General features: G+C 31.2%; 1 protein-coding gene across 2 annotated transcripts in view; it reads left to right on the forward strand.

Moving 5' to 3' along the window:
• LOC142223816 (putative phospholipid-transporting ATPase IIB) overlaps nt 1-26,834 on the forward strand; it is a 120,946-nt gene that overhangs the window by 84,824 nt on the left and 9,288 nt on the right. The window contains exons 1-4 of one of the 2 annotated variants that reach the window (XM_075293662.1): nt 14,105-14,575; nt 24,706-25,211; nt 25,279-25,607; nt 25,673-26,807. In XM_075293662.1, the coding sequence (XP_075149777.1) occupies nt 14,463-14,575; nt 24,706-25,211; nt 25,279-25,607; nt 25,673-26,807 (2,083 nt within the window). In that variant the 5' untranslated portion in view covers nt 14,105-14,462. Of the gene's footprint in view, nt 1-14,104; nt 14,576-24,705; nt 25,212-25,278; nt 25,608-25,672; nt 26,808-26,834 lie in introns of those variants that run through there. The other variant, XM_075293661.1, reaches the window with a different exon arrangement.

Here is a 26,834-nt window from a genome sequence, read left to right on the forward strand (position 1 = left end):
ATTACATTTTTAATTGAATCAATTACAAAATTAATTTAAATTTACAAATGAAATCAATTAATGTTTTAATCAAGTATTTTTATGTCCAATTAAAATTTTGATTAATATTAAATTAATTAGAGCAATTAATTTTGTAATTGAATCAGAAAAAAATTGTGTGTACACACAAAAAAATTTCATGAACATTTTTCCAATTAAAATTTTAATTGAGTTTTAAAAAATATTCAATCAAAAATTTAATTGATTCAACAAATTTTTTAATTGAAACAAAAATCAATCAAAAAAAAAGAATAGTATCAATTAATTTTTTAATTGGATGAATTTATTTTTTAATTGACCTTCAATTAATTTTTTATTTGATACTATCATTTCTGTGATTGAAGACATTTCAATTAAAAATTAATTGGATCAATTAATTTCGTGATTGAATCAGAAAACAAAATTTTTTGTGTGTAGTATTAGACAAAAAATAGAATCGAAATCTCAGCGTGTAAAATCCAGATCAAACTTTCAGTCTTCCACCTAAAGACCAAAACTGCAGTAATCGAAATTCTGACCTCAAAGATTCAAAATGTTCGAACTGCAGACCGATAACACTAGTTTACACTGAAAATGAACATTTGATAAAAAGTGACTTTTCTTATAAATTTTCATCTTCTGAATTCGAAAATGAAGGATAAAATTTTTTTCACGCAACAGTTTTTGAGATATTATTATTTTTAGTTTTTCGTCCTAAAAATGTCAGATTATATCGTTATTGGTTCTTAAATGCAAGGTATTGAGATGACGTACAAACGTGTATGTTGGATCTGTGATAAGTGAAGTGGTTCAAAAAATATCGATGAAACCACAGGCTTGGAAGCCGAATACTCTATGTTTGAATTATGGACCAAAATCCGTAACAGAATTTGAACTTAAGTCCAGAATCTAATTTTGTTTTCTGCACTTCGAAATATCACACAGAAAAAAATATTTTTTTTTCTTCAATCATGAAATTAATTGATCCAATTAATTTTTAATTGAAATGTCTTCAATCATAGAAATGATAGTATCAATCACAGAAGTCAATTAAAAAAGTAATTGTTCCAATAAAAAAATTAATTGGTTTTTGTTTCAATTAAAATTTTTGTTAAATCAATTAAATTTTTAATTGAATATTTTTTAAAATTCAATTAAAATTTTAATTGGAAAAATTTTGGTGATACTTTTTCTGTGCAGTGAATGAATTATCTTGACGGGGCAGAGTCAGTGTTTAAACAATAGGCCGTACAAACAAAAAAATTTTTTTGGTCTTCAATCACGAAATTAATTTATTCAATTAATTTTTAATTGTAATGTCTTCAATCACAGAAATGATATTATCAATTAAAAAATTAATTGATACTATTAATTTTTGTGATTGATTTTTGTTTCAATTAAAAAATTTAAATTTTTAATTGAATATTTTTATATCCTCCATCATAGGATGGGGGTATATTAACTTTATCATTCCGTTTGTAACACATCGAAATATAGCTTTAAGACCCCATAAAGTATATATTCTGGGTCGTGGTGAAATTCTGAGTCGATCTAAGCATGTCCGTCCGTCTATTGAAATCAACCTAACTGAAACTTGGCATAAGTATTTGTTATTGATGTAGGTCGGATCGTATTGCAAATGGGCCATATTGGACCATTTGTACGTATAACCCCCATATAAACCGACCCCCAGATTTTGTTTGCGGAGCCTCTTGGCGGAGCAAAATTCATCCGATCCGGTTAAAATTTGGAACGTGGTGTTAGTATGTGGTCTCTAACAACCATGCAAAAATTGGTCCACATCGATTCATAATTATATATAGCCCCCATATAAACCGATCCCCAGATGTAACTTGCGGAGCCTCTAGGAGAAGCAAAATTCATCCGATCCGGTTGAAATTTGGTACGTGGTGTTAGTATATGGTCTCTAACAACCATGCAAAAATTGGTTCATATCGGTCCATAATTATATATAGCCCCCATATAAACCGATCCTCCGATTTGGCTTGCGGAGCCTCTAAGAGAAGCAAATTTCATCCGATCCGGCTGAAATTTGGTACATGGTGTTAGTATATGGTCTCTAACAACCATGAAAAAATTGGTCCATATCGGTGCATAATTATATATAGCCCCCATATAAACCGATCCCCAGATTTAACTTGCGGAGCCTCTAAGAGAAGCAAATTTCATCCGATCGGGTTGAAATTTGGTACGTGGTGTTAGTATATGGTCTCTAACAACCATGCCAGAATTGGCAAAATTCATCCGATCCGGTTCAAATTTGGTACGTGGTGTTAGTACATGGTCTCTAACAACCATGGAAAAAATGGTCCATATCGGTCCATAATTACATGTAGCCCCCATATAGATCGGTCCCCAGATTTGACCCCCGGAACCTCTTGGAGGAGCAAATTTCATCCGATTCGGTTGAAATTTGGAACATGGTGTTGGTATACAGTCTCTAACAACCATGCGAAAATTGGTCCACATCGGTTCATAATTATATATAGCCCCCATATAAACCGATCCCCAGATTTAACTTGCGGAGCCTCTAAGAGAAACAAATTTCATCCGATCGTTTTGAAATTTGGTACGTGGTGTTAGTATAAGGTCTCTAACAATAATGCCAGAATTGGTCCATATCGGTCCATAATTATATATAGCCCCCATATAAACCGATCCCCAAATTTGACCTCCGAAGCCTCTTGGAGGAGCAAAATTCATCCGATCCGGTTGAAATTTGGTACGTTGTGTTAGCATAAGGTCTTTAACAACCATGGTCCGTATCGATCTATATTATATATAGCCCCCAAATAAACCGATCCCCAATAACACAAAAGTCACGATTGCCACTCGAGCCAAAAATAATCTACCAAAATTTTATTGCCTAGAAAATGTTGCCAAAATTTTATATTTCTATAGGAAATTTTGTCCGAATTTTATTTCTATAGAAAAATTTGTCAATATTTTATGTCTTTAAGAAATTTTGTCAAAATTTTATTTCTATAGAAAATTTTGTCAGAATTTTATTTATGCAGAAAAATTTATTGCTGTAGAAAATCTTGTCAAAATTTTACTTCTATAGAAAATGTATGAAGCAATTCATAGTTCGAGAGGAATATTTTGCAAAATCTTCCCAGAGTATCAAGAATTCTTACAATCTACCAATTAGTAAAAAATCTGCCATTTTTGGTAGACTCGTCTTCATAATTGTATATAGCCCCCATATAACATAAAGCGACTCCCATATTGCAATTCTGGCTATATAATTACCGCACAAAAGTTCATATGTGTTCGTAATTATTTCTTCCCTATACATACCGGTCAAGAACTGAATATATACGTATTTAATCGGCCTTTCTTTTGTCTACTATATATACCGCATGGACTAACTTACAATTTAGAAGATGATGTTAAGAAGTTTAACGATGCCTTGCCATGGGCCGCAACTCAAGTAATTTAATTGTGGATGGCCGTCTTTAGCAGAAGTTTCTACGCAATTCATGGTGGAGGGTACATAAGATTCGGCCTGGCCGAACTTACGGCCTTATATATAGTGGTTTAAATAAAATATCCTCAATCACGAAAATGATAGTATCAATCACAGTTTTAATTGGGCGTACAAAAGTATTTGATTAAAAATTTAATTGATTTGATTTGAAAATTTCAAATAATTTTTTAATTGATTCAAAAAAGCATTTAATTGATGTTGATGGCAAACAGCAATTCATTTTTTAATTGATGCCATCAACATTTCAATTCATGTCGATTGGAAAACTCAATCAATCGGTTTTTAATTGATTCAATTAATTATTTAGTAAATCTTTTTAATTCACTCAGTTAAACAATTAAATGCGTTTTGGAATTGACATCGATTAAATTTTTTAATTGAATTGTTAATTGGAACAATACTATCAAATCAATTGGAATTCACATATCAAAAAAATAAATAAATAAATTTAAAAACTATGTATGTATATTCTATTTCGTTTATTTAAGATTGTCATAATTTCTTGGACGATTTTTGAATTTCCCAAAAATGTATACAATTTGTCACAACAATGTCTAACAAATTCTTCTAGAAAATTAATTTCTTTTTTTCTATGACTTTTAAATATACAACGCCATATCATAGCGCTAAATATTATCTCAGTAACAATAAATTTTACTCAGATGATTTAAATTATATTCTATATGCGTTTGAGTAACATCAGCCATTAAGACAAGGTGCCGATTTGTCTAGTTTGCCATTTGACATTTCTTAAAAAACACAAATATTTCGTTGTGTCTGCTTGGACTTAAAATATTAACCATACATAATTAACAAAAGTTTTGCAGATGAGAAAACAGAATAGAAACAAAAACAATATGCATATATGTATGAAATTCCTTTTACTTTCTCTTGTGAAAAAAATAAAAATAAACTTCGCATTTTTTGTCTCTGTTTGACAAGAATCTAGACAAGAAACTCGCGTCCAATCATAAGTAAAAAATAAATTTTAAATGTGAGAAGATTATGAATTTTGCTTTCGTTATTTTGTATGGCTTTCTATAATTTTTGCCATGACTTGCCAGAGGGCTAGATTATTTATATTGGGAGATTTTGTTAGCCATTTTTGTGTGGCTATTTTATTTATTTAACCCATATTTTATATACATATTGCCTGAAGTTTTTTCTTTTTATTTCTTTCTACTTTACATGCATTCATAGATAGAACAGAGAGAATAGTTTGGGCAAACAAAAAAAAAACAAATCTTATTATGAAATGTTATTAGAGAATGAAGCCCACTCCATTTTGTCGTCGCCGGTAGATAATATTACTGCAGACGGCGTAACGGCGAAATGAAATTACCCAAATTCAATTAAAGGGTGTTCCAAAGGATTATAAAATTATTTGGCCTTCGTTTCGTAATTTTTTTAAATTTCTATTTTATTATGAAACATTGTAGTATTGCCCTCGTTATAGTTCATAAAATTATTCTGTTTTATTTATTAATTAATGCTTTCAACGTGATGAACATACATAATACTGTTCCTATTTATTTCATATGCATATATATTTTATTTGCTTTGTGAACATTCCAAGAAATGTTTACACCGTTCTATGGTTTAACGTTTTTTTTTTGGCACAGTGATGACCCACATTGGAAGCAATATTTGTTGCGGCTCTTGACAAGGGTTTTGTGAGTCATAAAGGAATGTTAGCATTTTGTATTACCACATAAAAGTGGTATTTGCTAATGAATAAATAGTGTACATGGGTATCTTTCCTCTGAGTAATATACCTGGTTGCTAGGAAATTTTCTTAACAATGATTTTGGTTATGTTATCGATCATAAAGTCATTAACCTTTGTTTCTTTCTTATAGAAGTGATGCATAATGTTACTTTTTTTAGCCAGAAGATTATTATTATTTATGACAGGGACGTCATATCATCTATTGTCGCAAATAGGCATTCCTTTATATTTTCAAAAGACCAATTGATAACATATTATGGTAGGTTTTTAATTGTTATCCAAAATGGATGAAGATAAAATTTCTGCATACAAGGAAAATTTGATAGAATCAGTATTCAAATGTCGAGTTGTCTTGAGTTATCTCAATTTTATGGTCAGGGTATAATAATTTTGATCTGTAAAAAAATGCGTCTACCAGATTTTAGTCACAATTTTCTTTCTATGGAAAATTTTTTCCAAATTTTATTTGCATAGAAAATTTTGTAAAAATTTTATTTGCATAGAATATTTTGTCAAAATTTTATTTCTATAGAAAATTTTGTCAAAATTTTATTTCTATTGAAAAATTTGTCAAAATTTTACTTCTAAAGAAAATTTTGTCAAAATTTTACTTCTACAGGAAGTTTTATAAAAAGTTTATTTCTGTAGAAAATTTTGTCAAAATTTTATTTGTATAGAAAATTTTGTCAAAATTTTATTTATATAGACAATTTTGTCAAAATTTTATTTGTTTAGAAAATTTTGTCAAAATTTTATTTGTATGACAAATTTTGTCAAAATTTAATTTGTATAGAAACTTTTGTCACAATTTTATTTCTATAGAAAATTTTGTCAAAATTTTATTTTTATAGAAAATATTGTCAAATTTTATTTTTATAGAAAATTTTGTCAACATTTTATTTCTATGGACAATTTTCTAAAAATTTTATTTCTATAGCAAATTTTGTCAAAATTTTATTTCTATAGAAAATTTTGTCAAAATTTTATTTGTGTAGAAAATTTTGTAAAAATTTTATATCTATAGTAAATGTTGTCAAAATTTTATTTCTATGGAAAATTTTGTCAACATTTTATTTTTATAGAAAATTTTGTCAACATTTTATTTCTATAGAAAATATTGTCAAATTTTATTTTATAGAAAATTTTGTCAACATTTTATTTATAATGAAAATTTTCTACAAATTTTATTTCTATAGAAAATTTTCTAAAAATTTTTTAATTATAGAAAATTGTGTCACAATTTTATTTCTATAGAAAATTTTGTCAAAATTTTATTTGTATTGAAAATTTTGTCCAAATGTTAGTTCTATAAAAAATTTTGTCAAAATTTTATATCTATAGAAAATTTTGTCAGCATTTTATTTCTATGGAAGTTTTGTCAAAATTTTACAACTATAGAAGATTTTGTCAAAATTTTATTTCTATAGAAAATGTTGTCCAAATTTATTTGTATTGTAAATTTTGTCAAAATTTTGTATCTATAGAAAAATTTTATTTGTATAGAAAATTTTGTCAAAAATTTTATTTGTATAGAAAATTTTGTCAAAATTTTATTTCTATAAAAAATTTTGTAAAAAAATGTATTTTTATAGAAAAATTTCTCAAAATTTCTACAGAAAATTTTGTCAAAATTTAATTTCTAAAGAAAATGTTTTTTTTTTATTTCTATTGAAAATTTTGTCCACATTTTATTTGTATAGCAAATTTTTTCAAAATTTACTTTGTATAGAAACTTTTGTCACAATTTTATTTCTATAGAAAATTTTGTCAACATTTTATTTCTATAGAAAATATTGTCAAATTTTATTTTTATAGAAAATTTTGTCATTTTATTTCTATGGAAAATTTTCTAAAAATTTTATTTCTATAGAAAATTTTTTCAAAATTGTATTTCTATAGAAAATTTTGTAAAAATTTTATTTCTATAGTAAATTTTGTCAAAATTTTATTTCTATTGAAAATTTTGTCAAATTTTATTTCTATGGAAAATTTTGCCAAATTTTATTTCTATGGAAGTTTTATCAAAATTTTACATCTATGGAAGATATTGTCAAAATTGTATTTCTATAGAAAATGTCCAAATTTATTTGTATAGAAAATTTTGTCAAAATTTTATATCTATATTTTGTCACAATTTTATTTCTGAAGAAATTTTTTTTTAAAAATTAATTTCTAAAGAAAATTTAATAATTTAATTTGCATACAAAATGTTGTCAAAAATTTTATTTGTATAGAGATTTTTTTCAAAATTTTATTTCTATAGAAAATTTTGTCAAAATTTTATTTCTATAGAACATTTTGTCAAAATTTTATTTCTATAGAAAATTTTGTCAAAATTTTATTTCTATAGAACATTTTGGCAAAATTTTATTTCTATAGAACATTTTGGCAAAATTTAATTTCTATAAATTTTTTCTCAAACTTTTATTTCTATTCAAATTTCGAGTTGTCTTGAGTTATCTCCATTTTATACCCTAAATCTCATAGTGGTCAGAGATAATAATAAAATTTTGTCAAAATTTTATTTCTGTAGAAAATTTTATCCAAATTTTATTTGTGTAGAAAATTTTGTAAAAATTTTATTTCTATAGTAAATTTTGTCAAAATTTGATTTCTATGGAAAATTTTGTGAAAATTTTATTTCTATGGAAGATTTTTAAAAATTTTGCCAAATTTTTATTTCTATAGGAAATGTTGTCCAAATTTATTTGTATAGCAAATTTTGTCAAAATTTTATATCTATAGAAAATTTTGTCACAATTTTATTTCTATAGAAAATTTTGTCAAAATTTTATTTCTAAGGAAAATGTCAAAATTTTATTTCTATGGAAAATGTTGTCAAAAATTTTATTTGTATAAAAATTTTTTTCTTAAAATTTTATTTCTATAGAAAATTTTGTCAAAAATTTATTTCTATAGGAAATTTTGTCATAATGTTATTTATACAGAAAATTTTGTCAACATTTTATTTTTATAGAAAATTTTGTCAAAATGTTAGTTGTAAAGAAAATTTTGTCAAAATTTTATATCTATAGAAAATTTTGTCAACATTTTATTTCTGTAAAAAATGTCAGAATTTTATTTTTACAGAAAATTTTGTCTAAAATTTTATTTGTATAGACATTTTTTTCAAAATTTGGTCACAATTTTATTTCTATAGAAAATGTTGTCAAAATTTTATTTCTATAGAAAATATTGTCAAAATTTTATTTCTATAGAAAATGTTGTCAAAATTTTATTGCTATAGAAAATTTAATCAAAATTTTATTTTTATGGAAAATTTTTTCAAAATTTTATTTCTATAGAAAATTTTGTCAAAATTTTATATCTATAGAAAATTTTGTTAACGTTTTATTTCTAAATTTTCAAAATTTTATTTCTATAGAAAATTTTGTCAAACTTTTATTTCTATAGAAAATTTTGTCAAACTTTTATTTCTATAGAAAATTTTGTCAAAATTTTATTTCTATGGAAAATTTTGTCAACATTTTATTTCTATGGAAAATTTTGTCAAATTTCTATAAAAAATTTTGTGTATACACTATCATCATTATAACAAATCGTTGCTTTGTAATAACTTTCTTCAAGTCAAGTATCTTCAATTGTCCTCATTTGTTATTTTGGCCACAAATGTCACTCAATGATTCTCTTTCCCCTAGAAATTATACACTTTACATAATTATTTTTAAAAGTGCTAATTTCAACTAGTGCTGCCGCCATCGCATAAACAAAGTCATTGTAGCCTCTCTAAAAAAGAATATGGGGGAAGTAGTCCATCCAAACTGTGAGTAATGGTAGATATATATTCATTAGTCCAACAAGTTCACATATAAACAACGTCAGACATCGTGAAATATCAACAACAACAACAGCAGCAAGAAAAAAACTAGGTAAACAATACAACGAAATTAACACGTTCATTGATATGCAAACATTGCCATTGCGCCTCTAATATACGCCACTGCACAGCAAGCCGGCCATATAGAGGAGAAAACAAAGATACCTTTAACATCTAATGCCGTCATCATTATCAGCATAAACCCCCTTAACTAAACAAATCCGCCACTTCCACCCGCTCTTGGCAAACTTGACAACCAAGAAATAAAAAAACAAAAACATAGAAAACATGGTACCAAACATGCCCTCATATAGTAGGTACATATTCAAATTGAATACACACAGTAAGCAACGATAAGTACATGTCTGTTGTGGCTCATTGGGGGGATTTTGGGTTGTTATAGTTTTTTTGTCGTATTTTTCTTCTCGCCACATCATATGCCACAACTGGTCCCCATTTCAATGATTTAATATGTTTGAATTGTATTGAACGCAGCCTTAATTATTGTAAATATTTTTATTATTGCTTCTCCAATTTTTTTATTGCAGATCCAAGATGTTCGATGCATCATTCAATTAAGCATTTATGTTCACTTTAACTTTGGTTTTTTGTATTCGTGTATGTTTTTATTTAAATGTTACTCATTTACTATTGCGAATTTACTTAATTAAGTATATGTCCGATTTGTGAAGGAGCTTATGGTGGTATAATAACCTTGATCTACTTTTTATAGATTTGAATTGAAAATGATTGTATTGTGTATATTTTGGTCCTGACGTCCATAACGGATTTCCATTCATTATACTTGGCAGCACTTTATAACATTGCCACATTGTTTATACATCTGTATGGCCAAATCACTTTCATTGACTCAAAAATAAAACAAAATTTTTAAAACCCACAAAAAAATTTTACATCATTTTAGTTAGTAGAATTCTACGAAAAATGGTAGATTTGTTTACTGTTTGGTAGAATTTTTCTGTTTTGGTAGATGTTGCAAAATATTCTTCTACAAACATTTTCTATAGAAATAAAATTTTTGGCAAAATTTTCTATACACATACAAGTTTGACATAATTTTCTATAGAAATAAAAGTTTGACAAAATTTTCTATAGAAATAAAAGTTTGACAAAATTTTCTATAGAAATAAATTTTTGGAACAATTTCTATACAAATAAAATTTTTGACAACATTTTCTATAGAAATAAAATTTTGACCAAATTTTCTATAGAAATAAAAGTTTGACAAAATTTTCTATAGAAATAACATTTTTACAAAATTTCTTAGAAATTAAAATTTTGACAAAATTTTCGATAGAAATAAAATTTTGACAAATTTTCTATAAAAGATATTTTTGTTTGGTATTTTTTGGAAGAATTTTCTCCAAATTTTGGTAGATTAATTTTGGCACGAGTGGCAAATATAACCATAGCAATAGGCGGAAAGCGAAACATTTTTCCGGGACGAACAAATAAACAACCTTGTCGGCAAAAACTTCTACTCTTTTCTTGTTACCCAGTCAATGTTTTTCAATATGAAACAATGACGTTATAAACTTGTTGAGTTATTTCAAGAAAGACGAATTTCCACGAGACCAGTCAACAACAATGTCTAGTGGCAAGTTCAAAAATTTGATAAGCGATGGCAAAACCATCCCATTTTTCCCACCAAGGAATTAGAATAGATTTGAATTTGGCGACACACCGTTAGCCGTCACGATATTCCGTTGCGGATTTTGGTCTTCCAAAAGAAATGCACATAAACATCGCTAAGGGTAATATTAAAAATGGTTTTACATTTATTCTTGACACATATTATAAACGCTCGACTCCTACTCGACAGGAATATACGACATGAATTGCCTTTCCAAATAGAACAACCCAAATAGTTCTTTCGCCAGAAATACATATGAAAGAAAGCTTTTTGTATAAAATAGGGGAGTTGCGCCGCCGACCATTTTTTGCCGGTCGACGCCGCCGTCGTATATTTCGACTCATCTCGACTAAAATTTAGCTGCCAATTAATCAAAAATATCGGCTTAAATTAGAAAAAATTATTAATAATTGTCGTATTTTTTGCCAAAATTTTGAACCTTTCCTCCACAATCAATCAATTTTAAACTGCTGTAATAATTTTGCACAAATTTAGCTCAGAAAATTTGAAATGTAAATTTGATTTAAGATTGGTTGTACAACTAATATCATTACCATTCGAATAACTTCAAATCAGAGAATGAAGCTGCTGAGTCGCGTCTTTAATTTTATCCGCCGCCGACCCTTTTTTGGCAGTCGAGGGCGCCACCGAACATTTGAACTTTCGATCCACAATTATTCAATATTAGGTTTCTATTTTAATTTCGCAAAAATCTTGCTCAAAAGATTTGAATGAAATGTAAATTTTATTGTAAGATTGGTTGTAAATCTAATCTCATAACCAAAAAAGATAACCTCAATTTGATTTTGCAATGGATAGCAGGTTGGCTGATAAGTCCCCGGTCTAACAAAGAAAAACACATTTTTTTGTCAAAATTCGTTTTTATTATTCAACATAGTTCCCTTCAAGAGCGATACAACGATTATAACGACCTTCCAATTTTTTGATACCATTTTGGTAGTACTCTTTCGGTTTTGCCTCAAAATAGGCCTCAGTTTCGGCGATCACCTCTTCATTGCAGCCAAATTTTTTCCCTGCAAGCATCCTTTTGAAGTCTGAGAACAAGAAAAAGTCGCTGGGGGGCAGATCTGGAGAATACGGTGGGTGGGAAAGCAATTCGAAGCCCAATTCAGGAATTTTTGCCATCGTTCTCAATGACTTGTGGCACGGTGCGTTGTCTTGGTGGAACAACACTTTTTTCTTCTTCATATGGGGTCGTTTTTCCGCGATTTCGACCTTCAAACGCTCCAATAACGCCATTAATTATTCCATGCGCATCCCAAGAAACAGAGGCCATTACTTTGCCAGCGGACTTTTGAGTCTTTCCACGCTTCGGAGACGGTTCACCGGTCGCTATCTACTCAGCCGACTGTCGATTGGACTCCGGAGTGTAGTGATGGAGCCATGTTTCATCCATTGTCACATATCGACGGGAAAGCTCGAGTGTATTACGAGTTAACAGCTGCAAACACCGCTCACAATCATCAACACGTTGTTGTTTTTGGTCAAATGTGAGCTCGCGCGGCACCCATTTTGTACAGAGCTTCCGTATATCAAAATATCGATGAATGATATGACCAACACGTTCCTTTGATATCTCTAAGGCCTCTGCTATCTCGATCAACTTCATTTTACGGTCATTCAAAATCATTTTGTGGATTTTTTTTGATGTATTCGTCGGTAACCACCTCTTTCGGGCGTCCACTGCGTTCATCGTCCTCCGAGCTCATTTCACCACGCTTGAATTTTTGCATACCAATCAATTATTGTTGATTTCCCTGGGGCAGAGTCCCATTATCAAGCCAAGTTTTTGCTTCCACCGTATTTTTTCCCTTCAGAAAACTGTATTTTATCAAAACATTACTTTTTTCCATTTTTTTTACAATAACAAAAGTTGCTTCACAAAAGACGGTCTATCTCACAAACTAATTGACTTACAGACGTCAAATTTTGACACGAATCATTTGAAGGTTGGTACCATATAAAAATAATATGCATTTAATACTAGCGATGCCATCTATGTGTCATACCGGGGACTTAACAGCCAACCTGTTAAATGTCCGCCGCCGAACTTTTATCGCCTTAGTGTGTAAATATAACCATAGCGATAGGCGGTAGGCGAACACTTATTTACGTGTATTTCTTATGGGAAGCCCAAAATCCGCGACGGAATACCGTGACGGCTAGCGGCGTGTCGCTGTTGCCTGGAGACGTGTAGATTATTTTTTCTTGAAATAACTCAACAAATAACAAGCCATTGTATGTTTTTATTCAACTTCATTGTTTAATATTGTCAAAGCGTGCTGTATTGACAACAAAAACGCTAGGAAACGTGAAAAAGGGAATTATTCGCCGTCGAGCTTATTGTATTTGCCGTTGCGGCAAAAATGTTTCGCCTACCGCCTATCGCTATGGTTATATTTGCACACTTAGCCGTCAAGCCGCTGCCGCCGGAGGCAAAATGTTAATATCAGCCGCCGCCGAAAAAAATGGGTCGGCTTCATTCTGTGCTTCAAATTGATTTTATAGTGGATAATTGTCCGCCGCCGAATATACATATTTATATCGGCTTAGCAGTCAAGCCGCCGCCGCCGGAGGCAAAAATTGCATAAAAAGCAGATTAGAGGGCTAGCATTACAAGTCCTTCTCGTTGAAACACAAACATTGCCTCGGCCTTTGAGTGGCGGAAAATAAATCTCGATTCCTTTTTCAAAAATTTTACATAGATTTTGACCACAATTAATGGTTGACTTCGCCAACATGATATAGCACAAATTAAATTTGAAGATTTCAAAACGTCAATTGATATATATTTTTACTATAATACAATTTTGAAAATATTGAATATTGGTATGTTTGTATTTTAAGTATTTTCATTTACAATAAATGAAATTCGTTTGAAATTCAAAACAAGCTAAAACGACGAAAGAAATGTATGTTACCGACCTTAATATCAATTTGTTTACCAACATGTTTGGCAGTGTGGCATTACTTTTAACAACTCTGTTATTGCTGTGAAGCGAAAGAGAATACAAAAAGTGCTGCCAGCACAACAACGCAAAAAAGTTGTATGTCATAGAAGTATCTATATGATGATGCCAGATGTAGCAAATCTTTTGTTTTTGTTAGGATTTTTCAAAGAAAACTACAGCAATTTACTACATAACCTTGATTTATACACTAACAATGTAAATAAGCGTATTTAATATTGTACTTTTTTTACTTCGAAGTCATATTTCCATGCATTGCGTTGTTGTATACAATATTTTTGCTTTTTAAGAATTGCGGTTATTATTTTAGTTTCATGGAATTTTGTATATCTTATATCTGGCATCACTGCTGGCAAAAGCAGTTCGTTCATATCGTTCGTTCGTTCATATCGTTCGCTGTTGTGAAAATCTCGAATTAACAAATGTTTTTGTGCAAATCTACAAAATAAACAAATAAAAACTAAGGAAAAACAACAAACGCAAATGCAATTATTCATAATGATTCCATAGATATCACAGATTCAAGTATATATTCACTAAAAATCGAATATCTTTGGAATGGTCTTGAGTGAAATCAACCAGACAACGAAGTAGTGAAAAAAAACGAAAGAAAAAAACTTTCCTTTGTCCATTACATAGGCAAAAATTGGTATTTTCGCGTCGACCTGCAGCCAGACGACATAAACAAGAAAATTGTGTGAGAAAATTATTGAAAGTTTTGCCATGGCAAAAATGAATTTGGATGATGTTTCATCCCAAAATTCAACCACTCCAATAGTGCGTGAAAATATTCCCCTCATCAACAATCGTCCACGGAAGCGGTGGTATTTATTTAGGTGAATCATCATAGTCTTTCAACAATTAGAATTAAGTTTCAGTTTTTTTATCTTTAAATATGAAAAAATGTGAATGTTGTTTGTGGAACACGTCCAGTAATAGCTTGCTTACGGAAGAGGGGTCTTAGATCAGAATTGTGATGTGATGTCTATGGTGATTGGGGTAATGTGTGTGTATGTTTGAGGCATCTTGTTTGTGTATATCCTCCCCTTCTTTTGTACTCCTTTCCCATGTTGCTACTCAGCAATGTATTCTTTCGACCTGATTCGATCCCATTTTCTTCTGCAGGCAATGGCAGTTCAAAAACGGTTATGTAGCCTCTTTTGTTGCAATAATGGTTAAATTGATTGATTGATTGCCTGCTGGCTTTGTAATAGTGCGAGCCTCCTGTGTGTATGTGCTCCAATTCTATGAACATATATTATTTTAATTTTCCATTTTTTTCACATTATTTGATAACAAATTTAAATGCCACTACATATTTTTTTACATTTCACATCTTGGATTGCATTGTTATGGAAACATGACTCGTTTGCGTGCCAGAAGGCCATTTGTGTCTTAAAATCATACGTAGTCTTTGTTGTTTACTTCCTTTGACCTCAAAATGTGGTCATAAATTATAAATTTTGCTGTTTAATTGCACGTGGCTAGTATTTTTCTATGCCACCACCTTATAATTCAAAATTATCGATTTTGTTTTTTGTTGGCTGACATGTCATGCATGTGCCGGTAAATTTCTGATTAACTCCCGAAGAATGTAATAAAGGTTGCTAATAAAAACAACACCTGTTCTCAATTTTTCAGTTGTTATTTTTTTTTTTTTGGTGATTAGTACATATTTTCCAAGGACCTTCATAAAGACAATTGGAAATTTGAATCGAAAATATTTTTGTCAATTAATTGAACAACAAAGATTTCGATTTATTATGGGTTCTACACCATAGCTTCCTAACTCAATTTGTTTTGCGCAACCTCCAACAAATTATCGCATTGGATGTAACTTTTCATTTTTCTCACGGTGGTTATAAATTAACATTTCAGAAATCTAGTTAAAGTGGATTAACACCGTCGACTCCGATTCGACAACGCAATATGAAGTTTCGAAATAAAAGCACCAACATCAATTTTGTGTAATAAAATTAATAATAAAAGTAATCAAGTTAAACCACGCACCAAAAAATTTTTTTCTGAATCAATCACGAAATTAATTGATCCAATTAATTTTTTAATTGAAATGTCTTCAATCACAGAAATGATAGTATCAATTAAAAAATTAATTGATACTATTAATTAAAAAATTAATTGATACTATTAATTAGTGTGATTGATTTTTATTTCAATTAAAAATTTTGCTGAATCAATTAAATTTTTAATTGAATATTTTTTAAAACTCAATTAAGATTTTAATTGGAAAAATTTTCTTGAAATTTTTTTCTGTGCAGTAAACGATCTATAGAAATTCTATCTATCTTTGGTGATCCTCTTATAATCGGGCAGAACTCATTTGCTAACAGGTTGGCTGATAAGTCCCCGGTCTAACAAAGAAAAACACATTTTTTTGTCAAAATTCGTTTTTATTCAACATAGTTCCCTTCAAGAGCGATACAACGATTATAACGACCTTCCAATTTTTTGATACCATTTTGGTAGTACTCCTTCGGTTTTGCCTCAAAATAGTCCTCAGTTTCGGTGATCACCTCTTTATTGCAGCCAAATTTTTTCCCTGCGAGCATCCTTTTGAGGTCTGAGAACAAAAAAAAGTCGCTGGAGGCCAGATCTGGAGAATACGGTGGGTGGGGAAGCAATTCGAAGCCCAATTAATGAATTTTTGCCATCGTTCTCAATGACTTGTGGCACGGTGAGTTGTCTTGGTGCAACAACACTTTTTTCTTCTTCATATGGGGCCGTTTTGCCGCGATTTCAACCTTCAAACGCTCCAATAACGCCATATAATAGTCACTGTTGATGGTTTTTCCCTTCTCAAGATAATCGATAAAAATTATTCCATGCGCATCCCAAAAACCAGGGGCCATTACTTTGCCAGCGGACTTTTGAGTCTTTCCGCGCTTCGGAGACGGTTCACCGGTCGCTGTCCACTCAGCCGACTGTCGATTGGACTCAGGAGTGTAGTGATGGAGCCATGTTTCATCCATTGTCACATATCGACGGAAAAACTCGGGTGTATTACGAGTTAACAGCTGCAAACACCGCTCAGAATCATCAACACGTTGTTGTTTTTGGTCAAATGTGAGCTCGCGCGGCATCCATTTTGCACAGAGCTTCCGCATATCCAAATATTGATGAATGATATGACCACACGTTCCTTTGATATCTTTAAGGCCTCTGCTATCTCGATCAACTTAATTTTACGGTCATTCAAAATCATTTTATGGATTTTTTTGATGTTTTCGTTGGTAACCACCCCTTTCGGGCGTCCACTGCGTACACCGTCCTCCGTGCTCATTTCACCACGCTTGAATTTTGCATACCAATCATTATTGTTGATTTCCCTGGGGCAGAGTCCGGAAACTCAGCGGCTGACTACCTTAGACCTTATGTCAGCACTGCACTGATATCGCTTCTGAATAACGGCCTCATCAACAGCGACTCAGGAACCCTTGTTGTCGCAGAAATCTCAGCCTGGAAAATAATGCAATCACTATCCAGCGTGTAAGACTCCCTTATTTCTAGTTCACTGCTATAGATTCCGCTGCCCGTTCCTTCCTCCATCGTTGACCCGTTCGTATACATGTTTAGGGTTCCGAGGGTAATCCTCCTGTCTTCCCACTCCTCTATACTTGGTATAATGTATGTCGGTTTGTTATGATAAATATGCTCCGTGGCCATATGGTCCGTCTCTCTATACTGCCCGGCTAGAATCTCAGTATACCTGTAGGCTGTCCTCTCCAGCGTGTTCAAGCACTTAAGTCTCTGAAGTGTCAGTTCTGCCGTCTTTACGTATAAATCGAGTGGGATAACTCCGATCAGTACCTCCAAAGCGGCAGTGGCTGTGGTCCTCATAGCGCCTGTCATATAAATAAGTGCAGTCCTATTTATTCTCGACATATAATTTTGGTGGTTCACGATTGTCCACCAAACATGACAACCATATGTGGACACAGGTCTTACAACCGCGGTATAAAGCCAGCCAAAAAGAGAAGGCCTCATTCCCTATCTCTGCCCCACCAATTTCTGGCACGAGTATAATGCCACATAGGCCCTCTTTATGCGATCCGCAGTATTCTCCATCCAGTTTAGTTTGGAATCCAAAAGAACTTCCAGGTACATTGCTGATTTCGAGAGGGTCAGCTTCGTGCCCTGGAATTCAGGCGACTTGTAACCGACAACCTTTCTCCTCCTGGTGAACAGTACCAGCTCCGTCTTTTCAGGGTTCACCCCTAATCCGCATTCTAGTGTCCACTCCGAAAGATACTGCAAAGACCCTCTCAGCACATCCGACATAGAGTCCAGGAATTTCCCCTATCCTTACCTTGATGCCCCTACTGGTCAGCCCAATCAATACCTCGTTCACCACCAGTAGCCATAGCAAAGGTGATATTACCCCTCCCTGTGGCAATCCTCTAGTGGTCCTAGCCCTCCTTGTGGAGTTCGCTAGCTCGACCACCATGTGCCTGCTTATCAGCATCACCTCGATCCACTTTATAACGAATTTTCGTATAATTAAAAGCACCTTCAATGTCCAGAAACGCCGCCAATGTATATTCGCCATATGTCATGGATCTTTCTATGTGATGCACCACTGAGTGCAGGGCAGATTCTACAGATTGATAGTTTCATGCCTAGCTGGTTCCTTATATGATCATCCAGTATCCTCTCCATCGTCTTTAACAAGAAGGGTGATAAGCTTAATGGTCTAAACTCCTTCGCCGTTCCATGTGATACCTTCCCCGCTTTAGGAATGAAGATTACCTTAACCTTCGGCCAAGCTCTTGGTATATATCTAAGACGCAATGAGGCTCTCATCAACTCCACATAAGATTCACCCAAGATATCGAAAGACTCCTGAAGCATACATGGGTATACCCCGTCCAAGCCTGGAGATTTATATGGGCCGAAACTGTGAATCGCCCATTTAACGCTCTCCATTGTCACCAAACCTAATATAACCTCCGCTCCTCTCTGGTCCATAGAAATACGAATATCCGCTGTATCTCTGATCTCACACTATGGGAAGTGCGTTTCCAATAACAGGTCTATAGTCTCATCCGGTGATTCAGTCCATTTCCCATTGCTGTTCTGCAAGTTACCACTGAACTTAGGTTGCTTGGACAACAATTTACGTAGTCTTGCCATATCCTTAATATTAGAAAGTTGCTCTATCACGCGGATAAAGTCCATTCTTTTAGCCTTCCTTGCCTCCTTTTTAAAATTTTTCAGACAGCCTTTGTATTCATTCCATAGCTGCTCGGTACCATGCCTCCTTGCCTCATTATATAGCCTCCTAGACTTCCTCCTTAAATCCATTAATTTAGCATAAGTTGTTAAAAACAAACAAAATTGTTTTTGAGAGTAAGAGAAGGGATTTTCAAAAGTAAAGTAAAAATTTGTCGGAAAAGCCTAGTTTTCAAGATATCGAGATCTGAAGATCCGGGCTTTCGTTTATATTTTTGCTAGTTTTTGATGTATATTTTTTATTGGAAAAGTACGCGAACAAACCTTATATCTATCAGACTAAGAGGCGCATTCATCTTCTATAGAAATAAAATTTTGACAAAATTTTCTATAGAAATAAAATTTTGACAAAATTTTCTATAGAAATAAAATTTTGAAAAAAAATTCTATAAAAATAAAATTTTGACAAAACTTTCTATAGAAATAAAATTTTGACAAAATTTTCTATAGAAATAAAATTTTGACAAAATTTTCTATAGAAATAAAATTTTGACAAAATTTTCTATAGAAATAAATTTTTGACAAAATTTTCTATAGAAATAAAATATTGACAAAATTTTCTATAGAAATACAATTTTGACAAAATTTTCTATAGAAATAAAATTTTGACAAAATTTTCTATAGAAATAAAATTTTGACAAAATTTTCTATAGAAATAAAATTTTGACAAAAATTTCTATAGAAATAAAAGTTTGACAAAATTTTCTATAGAAATAAAATTTTGACAAAAATGTCTATAGAAAAAAAATTTGGACAAAAATTTCTATAGAAATAAAATTTTGACAAAATTTTCTATAGAAATAAAATTTTGACAAAAATTTCTATAGAAATAAAATTTTGACAAAAATTTCTATAGAAATAAAATTTTGACAAAAATTTCTATAGAAATGAAATTTTGACAAAAATTTCTATAGAAATAAAATTTTGACAAAAATTTCTTAGAAATAAAATTTTGACAAAATCTTCTATAGAAATAAAATTTTGACAAAATCTTCTATAGAAATAAAATTTTGACAAAATTTTCTATAGAAATAAAATTTTGACAAAATTTTCTATAGAAATAAAATTTTGACAAAATTTTCTATAGAAATAAAATTTTGACAAAAATTTCTATAGAAATAAAATTTTGACAAAATCTTCTATAGAAATAAAATTTTGTTGTTGTTTTTTATTTCAGCTTAAAACCATACATTGACTAAACTACAAGAGTAGCTTAACCAACAGAGGAAAAGAATGTTTGTCAAATTTATTTGGGCAAAGCCCTATAGACTGCAAGATGGTTGGATGGACGCACGTTTCGGAATTACCACATTCCACATCAGCATCCTCTACTTGCAGCAAAACTATCAACCAATTATCAGAATAAATTCAGGCAGTTTATTAAACCCAACAAAAACCACACTTGAACCCTCCGAAAAAAGGCTTATGCCGAAATAAATTCGAAACAAACATATCTCTTTTCCTATGCCACTGTCAAATCATCGATTTGAATTCACATGGCTGGGTTTATTTTGAGCGTGCCTCCTCTTCTTTTTCCATTTGTTTTGTTTTGTTATTGTTGGTTTTGTTCTTTAAGCATTGTTGTTGTTTTTTATTTCAGCTTAAAACCATACATTGTAGTTTAGTCAATGTATGGTTTTAAGCTGAAATAAAAAACAACAACAATGCTTAAAGAACAAAACCAACAATAACAAAACAAAACAAATGGAAATAAAATTTTGACAAAATCTTCTATAGAAATAAAATTTTGACAAAATTTTCTATAGAAATAAAATTTTGACAAAATTTTCTATAGAAATAAAATTTTGACAAAATTTTCTATAGAAATAAAATTTTGACAAAATTTTCTATAGAAATAAAATTTTGACAAAATTTTCTATAGAAATAAAATTTTGACAAAATTTTCTATAGAAATAAAATTTTGACAAAATTTTCTATAGAAATAAAATTTTGACAAAATTTTCTATAGAAATAAAATTTTGACAACATTTTCTATAGAAATAAAATTTTGACAAAATTTTCTATAGAAATAAAATTTTGACAAAATTTTCTATAGAAATAAAATTTTGACAAAATTTTCTATAGAAATAAAATTTTGACAAAATTTTCTATAGAAATAAAATTTTGACAAAATTTTCTATAGAAATAAAATTTTGACAAAATTTTCTATAGAAATAAAATTTTGACAAAATTTTCTATAGAAATAAAATTTTGACAACATTTTCTATAGAAATAAAATTTTGACAAAATTTTCTATAGAAATAAAATTTTGACAAAATTTTCTATAGAAATAAAATTTTGACAAAATTTTCTATTAGATTTTTGAAAATAATATTTCCATATATTTCTGTATACATTCTTAATCTTTTCAATATGATCATAACCACGTCTATTTACCCGGTGGGTTGGAAATTTGCTCGTGTTGTGCTGGTTCCGAAAAAGGGTAACTCTTATGAATGTCCTATAAGTATACTTCCTGCTCTTTCTAAAGTTATGGAGCATATTCTTAAGTGTCAGATAGTGGGGTATATCACATCTAGGAATTTATTGAATAGTAATCAGTATGCATATAGGAGGGGTTATAGTACGACGGCTTTGCTTTTGTGTTTGACTGAACATGTGAGATGTAGTCTTAATCGAGGGGAGAACTGTGCTATGGTGTCGCTTGACCTGTCTAAGGCTTTTGATCGTCTAAATCATACATTATTAATTAACAAGCTTAGGGCGAACTATGGATTTTCAGGAGTTGCGTGTAGACTGATTCTGTCATACTTGCATGGAAGATCGCAGTTCGTGGAGTTGAATGGGCGGAGTTCGGGTACTGCATTCTTGAGTTGTGGAGTACCCCAAGGTTCTGTACTTGGGCCGCTCCTGTTTATCATGTTCCTGAATGATTTTGTTGGATGCTTGGAACCTAATTTTGTTAGAGTATATATGTATGCGGATGACATTCAAATTGTATTTACAGGTGGGATGGAAGGTCTGGATAGTTTGGAGAGGCGCATGAATTCTGCTCTTGATATTGTTTATTCCTGGATGGTTGACAATAGGTTGGTTATTAATGCAGGTAAGACGATGGCGATTATGTTTCAGGCGGGGTATCGCAATGTGACCTATCCGCAGATCAGAATTTGTGGTGAGGTTATTCAGTTTGTTCAGACGGTCAAATGCTTGGGTATTACAATTGATGCGAATTTGGATTTTGGACAACATATATCTTCCCTCTCAGCGAGAGTGACTTTGGGACTAAGGAAATTATACAATTGTGGTATATACTTGACTGAGCGTGTCTAGCGTATAGTGGCCCATGCTTTGCTGATGTCTCAGATTAACTATTGTATCGAGGTGGTATCTTGTACGTTTCAATATAATAGGTCAAAGATTGCTCTGATTCTGAACAGGGTAGTGCGTTATGTTTTTGGGTTGCGTATTTTTGAACACGTGACAGATAAGGTAATTGATTTTCTTGGTTCTTCATTTGAGCCTTACGTTTTGTCGCGGAGATTAATGTTTTTCCATAGGATGAAAAGAAATGGGTTGTTACATGAACTTCTTCAGGGATTTGTTTTTTCCAGATCGGTCAGAAATCCGCAGATAATTATAACACGAATAAATTGTTCCCTTTTCGAGAGGGGGTTTATTGTTACTACTGCTAGGGTTTGGAACAATCTTCCCGTAGCAGTAAGGGATTTTGGGCTTCCTGAGAATAAATTTAGGAACTTGCTACTGACTAGTTTGAATGAATATATTTAATGTTGACTGTTATTTACCAATGGTAGGTGTTAGTTTACCTTTATTAGTATTAGTTTTCTATGTGACTTTGGCCAAAGTGAGGATGGTGGAGTGGTAGGCATAGTAGGGTAATTTAAGTATTAATGATTAGGATTGATAACTTTACAATTACTATTAATGTATTTTTTAAGAACAATACGATTTATTGGCCACGAAGGCTTGCTGTATTGTTAAATAAAATGAAATGAAATGAAATAAAATTTTGACAAAATTTTCTATAGAAATAAAATTTTGACAAAATTTTCTATAGAAATAAAATTTTAACAAAATTTTCTATAGAAATAAAATTTTGACCAAATTTTCTATAGAAATAAAATTTTGAGAAAATTTTCTATAGAAATAAAATTTTAGCAAAATCTTTCTTATTCAATTGACATTGGGATTTTACACATCGCCATTTGTATAAACAAATTATGCTTTGATTTCTCCATTTTTGTAGTGTGCTGCGCATATTTTTTTATAGGCATGTATCCTTATTTACTCTTTCTTCCCACATATTCTTCACTCATAATTGCAGCCCACATATTCAAGGCTATATTCAAGATAAATATTAGACATTTGTTTTTCTTTTATATCCATTTGTGGTAGGTAGGTGTTTCACACAAGCTTCTTCTTAGAATTATCCATGTATGTAGACATCAGTTTTGTATGTGCCTATGTGCAAAGAAAACAACTGGAAACTTCCGTTCAACAATTGAATCAATTTACACATATTTGTTTTTGCAAAATATATGGTATTTAATGTCCTTCACAATCAATATCTAAAGGAGTTGTAATTTTGGCATTGGTTCAGCAATAACATTTTAAGACTATCATTTAGTTATTTTCAATTGATTTGCTTTTGTTGTTAGCAGGCACCTTTATATTGAATAGGGACTCTGTATAAATCAATTTTGTATAGCTTCCATATAAACTTACACATCTTCAGATTCCTCTGTTGTTTGAGTATTAACCCTTAAATGCGCATTGTATCTTTAAGACCTGAAAAAATCTTATGTCTTAAATTTTTTTTATTTCGTTAGAAAATTTTGTCAAAATTTTATTTCTATAGAAAATTTTGTCAAAATTTTATTTCTATAGAAAATTTGGTCAATTTCTTCAGAAAATTTTTTCATAATTTTATTTCTATTAAAAATTTTGTCAAAATTTTATTTCTATAGAAAATTTTGTTAAAATTTTATTTCTATAGAAAATTTTTATCAAAATTTTATTTTTATAGAAAATTTGTCAAAATTTTATTTCTTCAGAAAATTTTTTCAAAATTTTATTTCTATAGAAAATTTTGTCAAAATTTTATTTCTATAGAAAATTTTGTCAAAATTTTATTTCTATAGAAAATTTTGTCAAAATTTTATTTCTATAGAAAATTTGTCAAAATTTTATTGCTATAAAAATTTTAGTCTAAATTTTGTTTCTATTTTCTATAGAAGATTTTGTCAAAATTTTATTTCTATAGAAAATTTTGTCAATTTTATTTCTATAGGAAATTTTGTCAAAATTTTATTTCTATAGAAAATTTTGTCGACATTTTATTTCTATAAAAAATGTTGTCAAAATTTTATTTATGTAGAAAATTTTATCAATTTTTTTTTCTATAGAAAATTTTGTCAAAATTTTATTTCTATAGAAAATTTTGTCAATATTTTATTTCTATAGAAAATTTTGTCAAAATTTTATTTCTATAGAAAATTTTGTCAAAATTTTATTTCTATAGAAAATTTTGTCAAAATTTTATTTCTATAGAAAATTTTTTGAAATTACATGTTATCCCCCAAATAAATTGTTACCCTCCTTTCCACAGAAGCAGACACAATATGTAGCAAGCAACTTAGCTTCAGCAAGAATACATTTTGAATTTTTTTAATTAAAAATTTTCTTAAACAAATATATTTACTAAATATTTTTCATTATTTTCTCCTTACAGTTGCTGGCGAAAATGGTTTGCACCACGCGAATTACGTGCCCGTACTGTCCATCTGGGAAGGGCAACAACTGAGAAATTCCCACCGAATGAAATTCGTAATCAAAAGTACAATTTCATATCCTTCCTGCCCCTTGTACTTTTCGAACAATTTAGATTCTTTTTGAATTTATATTTCCTGCTTATGGCATTGTCTCAATTTATACCGGATATACGAATTGGTTATCCCTATACCTATTGGGGACCCTTGGGATTTGTGTTGACGGTGACAATATGTCGTGAGGCGATTGATGATTATAGACGCCATCAAAGAGATCGCGAGGTCAACTCACAGAAATATAAACGTTTAATAATTTCCGATAGGGGCTATGAGATGGTCCCATCATCTAAACTGAAAGTGGGTGACATGATTATAGTGGAGAAAAATGAGCGTGTGCCGGCAGATTTGGTTTTACTGCGAACCAGTGATCGAAGTGGCTCTGTGTTTGTGCGAACCGATCAATTGGATGGTAAGTTGGGAAAACTTTGAATATGTTCAAATAAAAGTAACAAAAATTATTTCCCTTCGTTGGCCAGGTGAAACTGATTGGAAATTACGTTTGGCGGTCCCCTCGACACAAAAACTCAACAAAGATTCGGATCTATTCAACATTGATGCCAGTGTGTATATTGAAAAACCTCAAAATGATATCCATTCATTTATTGGAAACTTTTCAATGACCGATGGTAGTGAGGATACTGGTCTAAATGTTGAGAATACTTTATGGGCAAATACCGTGGTGGCTGCTGGAACGGCAACGGGCATTGTTATTTATACAGGCTGTGAAACGAGAAGTGTTATGAACAATTCTCAACCCAGATCCAAAGTGGGTCTCCTGGATATGGAAATAAATGGTTTGACAAAGGTAAGCAGTATGAGCAGTATTAAGAACCAAGACATTATACTAATTGCATATCTTTGATCACTTAGGTCCTTTTTTGTGCCGTTTTGGGTCTTTCATTGGTCATGATGATGCTAAAGGGTTTTAGTGGCCCTTGGTATCGTTACATGTTCCGATTCGTTCTGCTCTTCTCCTATATTATACCCATTAGTTTAAGAGTCAATTTGGATATGGGCAAAGCTTTCTACTCCTGGCAAATGCAAAATGATCCCGAAATTCAAGGAACCGTGGTGCGCTCTACTACAATACCCGAGGAATTGGGAAGAATATCATATGTTCTGACCGATAAGACTGGAACTTTAACACAAAACGAAATGGTCTTTAAGAAAATCCATTTGGGTATAGTTTCACATGACAGTGATACTTTCCATCATGTATCGGAAATAATAAGCTCTCTGGCTCCAACAATATTTCGCTCGCAGTCAGCAACTGAAAACAATGCTAAGACTACAATTTATACAAATCGTATGAGACGCCCTGAGGGTTGGCGTGAATGGGAAGCTGTAAAGGCTTTGGCCTTGTGTCATAATGTAACACCAGTTACAGATGAAGATGACAACCGTTCGGTTTCCACCTCGTCTACCTTTACCTCAGGTGGAGGTTCGGCTTCGCCTACAAAATCTGTGATAAATATGGATGTTGCCCAAGCAAATGAACATCAATACCAGGCTTCATCCCCAGACGAAATAGCTTTGGTCAAATGGACAGAGCAAGTGGGTCTTACCCTGATAGCTAGAGACATCACTTCTATGACTCTACAACTTAAAACCAATAATCGATCCAGCGATCAATATAATGTGGATGATGACTCGCTTTTACATTTCCAAATTCTACAAATTTTCCCTTTCACTAGTGAGAGCAAACGTATGGGAATTATTGTCAAGGATTCCCAAACTGGGGAAATTACCTTCTATCTGAAAGGAGCTGATGTTGTAATGCAGACGATAGTACAGTACAATGATTGGTTAAGTGAGGAGTCTGGCAATATGGCCCGAGAAGGTTTGCGTACTCTGGTAGTGGCTAAAAAGGTTTTGACCGAAGAACAATACAACGACTTTGAGACACGTATCAATGCGGCAGGAAGTAGTAAAATAGACAGAGCGGCAAAAGTGGCTGCAGTTGTAGAATCCCTAGAAAGGGAAATGGAATTACTATGCCTAACAGGTAAGTGAGAATCAGTCACTCTTTTGT

Source organism: Haematobia irritans, chromosome 2 (assembly GCF_050003625.1).
Source record: "Haematobia irritans isolate KBUSLIRL chromosome 2, ASM5000362v1, whole genome shotgun sequence".
NCBI classification, from domain to species: Eukaryota; Metazoa; Arthropoda; class Insecta; order Diptera; family Muscidae; genus Haematobia; species Haematobia irritans.